The 6,000-nt window shown below is 62.8% G+C and overlaps 1 protein-coding gene and 1 pseudogene across 1 annotated transcript in view; one reads left to right on the plus strand and one right to left on the minus strand.

Annotated features, from left to right (window-relative positions):
* Positions 1-4,865, minus strand: part of Trpm2 (transient receptor potential cation channel subfamily M member 2) — a 50,874-nt gene extending 46,009 nt beyond the window's left edge. The window contains 3 exon segments of the mRNA XM_048346438.1: positions 387-555; positions 4,012-4,096; positions 4,648-4,865. Coding sequence (XP_048202395.1) covers positions 387-555; positions 4,012-4,096; positions 4,648-4,813 — 420 coding nt within the window. The 5' untranslated portion in view covers positions 4,814-4,865.
* Positions 2,047-2,441, plus strand: LOC125351238 (annotated as a pseudogene).
* Positions 4,866-6,000: the final 1,135 nt, after the last annotated feature.

The raw sequence follows: 6,000 nt of genomic DNA on the forward strand, positions 1-6,000 counted from the left end.
GGCTCTTTCCCTGTCCTCTGGGCACCACCCATGCCCCTGATGTGGCTCCTCACTGCCCGGCGGCTCTTTCCCTGTCCTCTGGGCACACCCATGCCCCTGATGTGGCTCCTCACTGCCCGGCGGCTCTTTCCCTGTCCTCTGGGCACACCCATGCCCCTGGTGTGGCTCCTCACTGCCCGGCGGCTCTTTCCCTGTCCTCTGGGCACACCCATGCCCCTGGTGTGGCTCTGCACCCTGACCTCTGCACTCCAGCCTCCCTGTTCTCCGCCTGCTCCCGTCCCGCCTCCTGCCAGCCTCTCACCCCTGCCGGACCTCTGCCACCTGCTGTCCCCAGGGGCCACCACCACTGCCACTGCAATGGCGGGAAGGGGGGGGAGGGGACTGACCTTGCCAGCCTTCTGGCCCAGGCCCGTGAAGACGATGTCCCCGAAGGCGTCCGTGGGCATCTCCTGGACGTGCTTCTTGGGGTCCCACTCCTTGCCCTGGAAGGCGTGGGGCTTGGTGGCCTCCTCCAGGTGCTGCTCTCGCGTGTAGCCGCACGCACACACCACCCGCCTGCGAAGGGGGACCGGGCGGTCACCGGCGGCAGCGCCCCGGCTCCGCTGCCCCGCGCAGGGGACAGCCAGGGCCCCAGCCCACCGCCGGCGGCGGGCCCTGCCTCCGCTCAGGGGACGCCGTGGGGAGGACGGTGGCGGGCCCCACGGGCCTCCCGGCCATCGCGGGCGCCTGGGGGACCGGGGCCTCCCTCAGCCCTGGCGGGGACAAGCTGAGCCTCCCGGCAAAGGGCGGCCGTGGTGGGGTTGGTGGGAAGGGTCTGCGTGGCTCTCAGCCGCGGGGACCTTCCTTGGACTTCCTACCACCCTTCCCCCCCACCCCAGTGGTAACAGGACCTACTACACGGTCCAGGGTTAGGCAGCATAAAACCTAAATTATTAAGGGGTCCAGTCAAAAATCCCTAGTCACAGCGAGGACCGGAAGACTCAGCCAGAGTGAGGAGAGATGGTGGACGGCCAGGTAACACGGTGTGGGGCTCTACGGCAAGGGTTTCACCGCAGTCCTCTTCACAGTGCTTTCCCAACGACCGCACGCATCCCAGGAAAGAGTGGAAAGAGCACAGCTCAGCACAGGAAGGAAGACATCACAAAGGAAAGTCTTACACCGAAAAACTCAGTGATCGATTTGTTTAAAAAACTCAGTGGATGGACATACAGAACGAAGAAGACAAAGGAGAAATAATCCACAAACGAGAAGATAAGCCAATAGCAAATTCCCTCATAAGAACAGAGAGAAAATAAAGCAAGTAAGTAGCTACGGAGGCTCTGGGACTGGCAGGATTGTCACAGCTTGCAGTCTCAGAAGGAAAGAGGGAAGAGGAGGGAGATAAAACCAGAATGTCTCACACGCATGGGATCTTTGAAAGTACACCAAGATACAAATCCAGATCCTCACACGCCCACCGATGTGCACCAAGGCACTCCCAACCAAGGTGACAAGCCGAACGATGGAGGAGGAATCCCGAAGCCAGAGAGGCAGGCGGGCTCTTGCTACGGGAGACAATGAGCACGACAATGCCTCGTATCAGAAGTCCCAGGGCCTGGAAGACAAAACTGCCAGCCCAGAATGCTAGACTCCGCTGTCCTGTCAGCCAAGAGCACAGGGCAAGGTCAAGACACCCCCAAAAGCGAGGCTACGGGAGCTTGTCACCGTGGGACCAAGCAGGAGAGCGGCTAAAGGGAGCTCCCTAACCGAAGAAGACATTCCAGATCATCAGAAAGGAGGCAGACGCGGCGGGAAGAAGACCCCGGGGAAGGACAACGGTCCTTACTGCTCTTCGTTATTTTTCTTGCCAGCACCCGTGTTTGAACTCAGGGCCTCGCGCCTGCTTGGCTTGCTCGCCGTGCTGACGCTCTACCGGGCCACACCCCCACCCCTCGAGTTTCTAAACCATGCTGCCGGTCCAACACGGTGTAACGCGGTTCCCAGTGCACCTTTCAAGCAGCTGAGTTAGACGTGGTAAGAACTTTCTCCTTTCGCGCCACCCGGCCATCTCGGCAGCTGCTTTCGGTTGGGAGCCCTCCCGCACCCAAGGCAGGAAGATGGTGGCCACCAAGAAGACGAAAAAGGCTCTGGAGTCCATCAGTTCTAGGCTCCAGCTTGTTATGGAAAGTGAAAGTACGGGCTGGGGTACAAGCAGACCTGAAGATGATCAGACAGGGCAAAGGGAAGTGGGTCATCCTCGCCAACACCGCCCAGCCTTGAGGAAATCTGAAATAGAACACTATGCTATGTCGGCCAAAACTGGTGTCCATCGCTACAGTGGCAATAATATTGAACTGGGCACAGCGTGTGGGAAATACTACAGAGTATGCCCACTGGCCATCATGGATCCAGGTGATTCTGATATCATTAGAAGCATGCCAGAACAAACTGGAGAAACGTAAACTGCATAATTTTTTCTTTAATAAAACTTGTCAGAGCTGGTTTAAAAAAAAAGTGGTAAGAGGAAGGATGTCATGTTTCTGCTACGCTTCGTTCAAAGGTGTAACGTGTCAGTAGCAGTAGATGATAAGAAGTGCTATGTTGTCAATCCTGAGAGCAACCACTTACAAAAAGCTACCGAAGGAAACCCACTCAGTGGGTTCCAACTACTCGGCGGGCTCACACTACTGAAGAGGCTGAAATCTGGGGCTTGGAGGGGTTCAGAGGGGAAGGACGGGGGGACTCAGCGGGGAGCAAGCAGCTGTGTGCCCTGCGGTAGTGGTTACAGAAACCTGCATGTGAAAGCCGGACACACACACACACACACACACACACACATACACAGCCCAAACACGCCACAGGACACCAAGGCTGAACTTCCACTTTTTTTTTTTTTTTAAGAAAAACCTCTTGTCCTCATTTCCTTGCGCTTCCACTTTTGATATTACACTGTGGGCACGCAGACAAAACCACCAACAGGCCCGCTCACGGGACCCGGAGACTTGGTTATGTGGGCAGAACAGCCTTGAAGCTATCATTACTTCCAAATAAAGCGCTGAGGGCAATGCCAGGCCTGGTGGGGGGGTGCGCCCAGCACCCCGGCCCCGCCGTGGTGGGGGTGGCTCAGGAGGGAAGGCGGGGAGGAAGGCGGGGCCTGGGGTCTGCACAGCAAGCACACCCTGGTCTGGCCGGCACCTCCTCCCCACCATGTTCTCACCCGTGGGAACCGAAACCCTGCTGCTGGGGGGGGGGGGGGGTGGATTCCGGGGGAAAGAAAAGAGCAGCCTGTGCGCGCCTATACCTTGCTGTCTCAGGAAGCTACCTATTTTTAGATTCCTATTTTTACGAGTAACCACTGACCTGGGAGACGGGCACAGATGAGAGGAAGGACCATCTCCGAGTAGATGAGATCTGACCCAGATCAGCTAGGGGAACCAACCGCTCTCTCTGCCCGCCAGCAGGGGAGCTGGAGAGTTCCGGTCCCTTTCCCCGTCAACCCCGGGTCCTGCACAACCGTCGGGTCCCAAAGCCGGCCAAGACACCGTGGGCTTGCAGGACCTAGGGGGCTGGCACCATCTCTCTCTCTGCCCTCCTCTGTGGCTTCTCTCTCTCTCCTCTCTGCTCTGCTTCCTTTCTTCCCTCCCCTCTCCTCCCCTCCCCTCCCCTCCCCTCTCCTCTCCTCTCCTCTCCTCTCCCGCTCCCCCTCCCTCCTCTGTCTTCTTCCCTCTTCCCTCAAGCCACGGTCTCAGATGGATTCCGTCTTGTATGTCCACAGTGTTCTCCAGCGGGGCCCCGGGCAGGAAGCCACAATGGAACCGCCGCCCGGCGCGGGGGCTGAGGGCTTGAGCCCGTGTGCGTGTGGAGGGGGACACCGTGCGCGGCAGCGGCCGGGGGCCTGGACACGCCACCAGCCCCTCGGTGCCCGAAGCCCATCTGCAAATAGGGGGGCGCTGCCCACGGCCCCGGGGGCCCCGGTGGCTCACAGGACCGGCAGAAAGGGCCAGAGGCCTTACACACAAAGCCACCACGTACCCCGCATCCGACAGCTTGGAACTTTCCACGAAATACACACATTCCTTCTTCTTGATGTTCTCAGGGATCCAGGACGTCAGGTTTTCTTGCTGGACGTAAAGAAGGCGCCATGAGCCCGAGGCTGGCGAGCAGCTCTGGCCGCACGCACGGGGCCTCCCTGGGGCACAGCGGGCCCGCACGCTGGCCGGAAGGCTCTCGGGGGGGCTGGGGGACGGGAGTGGGCCTGTGACCTCAGCTCCTGAGGCCCCGCTCTTTGTGGGAAAGGCAGCACCGGGGTTTAAACTCGGGGGGTGGGGGGGCTGAGCCGGAGCTCTGCCGCTGGGCCACGCCTCCCGCCCCAGGGGCCGCTTTGAGTCCTTAGCTCTTGACAGGTGCTCAGCCCCCTCACCGCCCCCCCCCCCGTGGGAACCGCGTGGCGGGGGAGGGGCGAAAGCCTGCGCCCGACAAGGCCCTGCCCCACGCAGACGTCTCCACGCCGGTAGCCTGGGGGGGCTGGGCCCGGCCTCTCCAATGGCGGTGTGCGGGACGAGGGGCGGCGGCAGACTCTCCACCCCGGGGGGGGGGGGGGGGAGATCTGTGGGCCAGTGGTGGCGTGGCCCTCGGGCGTGGCGCCTCTCACCACGTCCGGAAGTTCACCTTCTCGCTGCTGCTGAAGACCCCCGGCAAGCCGCCTGTTCCTGCAAAGGCTGCTGTTGCTTCGACGGAGGTTGGGGACCATCCCCAGGTCTGCGGCCCTCCTGGCGTGCACCCCAAAGCCCTCCTCTTGCTCAGAACCAGCTTTCCTGGGGGCCACGGGCTCCATCCTGCCCCTCCCCCGGCAGCAGGTCAAGCTGTTCCTTTGTCTCCTTCAGGACAGTCTTGTGAGGCCGGGGTTCTGGAAAACACCGCGGAGGAGGGGCTCCAGGAGGGCAGAAAGGGGAAGAGGAGACGGAAGTTCTGAGGGGCCAGGCCCGCTCTTCCGGCATGGAGTCCCCCGGGCAGCCGCGCACGGTCGCCCAGCGTGGACGCGGACGCGGCGGGGGGTCTCCAGCACCCACCTGTAACGGCCACACCCACGACCCGCCCGCAGATCCCCCATACACTCGAGCTCCTGCAGTGGGGTCCAGACAGGGCCCACACTCCCCGCTTGCACCCGGTTGCTCTGTGGGGCAGCGGCTGGTTCCCCCCGTTCCTGGGTTTCGCAGAGCGCTGCTAATGCCCCCCCCCCAGAGGAAGAAGTGACCTGTGCCCCGTGGAAGTCCCCGGCGCTGCGGTGCCCACGGCCGCGGCCGTCCTCACCAAGGACGGGGGCTCCAGAGCACTGTCCCCCCGTGAGCCACACTCTCCACCCCGTGCGCCCCGGGGAGCTCGGCCCCCGGCCCGGGCACAGAGGGAGCCGGCAGAGGGAGCCCCCCACGGCCCCCCGGAAATGCTGGGCCGACAGCTGAACTGGAAGCTGAGAAGCAGGCAGGGAGGGAGCGGGGTGCCCCAGAGCTGCTCTGCCCCCACCCGCACCTAGCTGACACCCCCCCCCAGGGAAGGACGTGGCTATCAACCAGGGCCGGCCAGGCTGTCCCCACACGCAGGAGCACGGGACCCCCGCCCCCCCAGCCCCCAAATCACCGGAAACAGAAGAAGGAAAGGTCTCCCGGGAGGGTCTGTGCTGGGAGCCCCGACGGGCCCAGCCCCCACCCCCTTGCAGAGCAGGACTCCGCAGCGCCTGCACCCCCAAGCCGGCCCACAGGGCACGGAGCCTGTCCTCAGACCCCTCCATCCTGCGAGCTCACCTCAACCAGCCCTCCTGCTCCCCCCCAGACAACAGGGTCACCCCTGCACCCCAGCCAAAGCCTCCTCCCCCACGCCCCTAGGTGCACTGGGCACCCCACCGCGCACCCCAACATCCCACGCAGCCCACACCTGACCCTCTCCATCATCTCCCTCTGCCCCACCAGCACCTCTGCCGCCCCCACCCCGCACCCCAGCACTGCGGTACCCCAGCACTCCCGCACC

The sequence above is a fragment of the Perognathus longimembris genome, chromosome 5 (assembly GCF_023159225.1).
Source record: "Perognathus longimembris pacificus isolate PPM17 chromosome 5, ASM2315922v1, whole genome shotgun sequence".
Classification (NCBI taxonomy): Eukaryota; Metazoa; Chordata; class Mammalia; order Rodentia; family Heteromyidae; genus Perognathus; species Perognathus longimembris.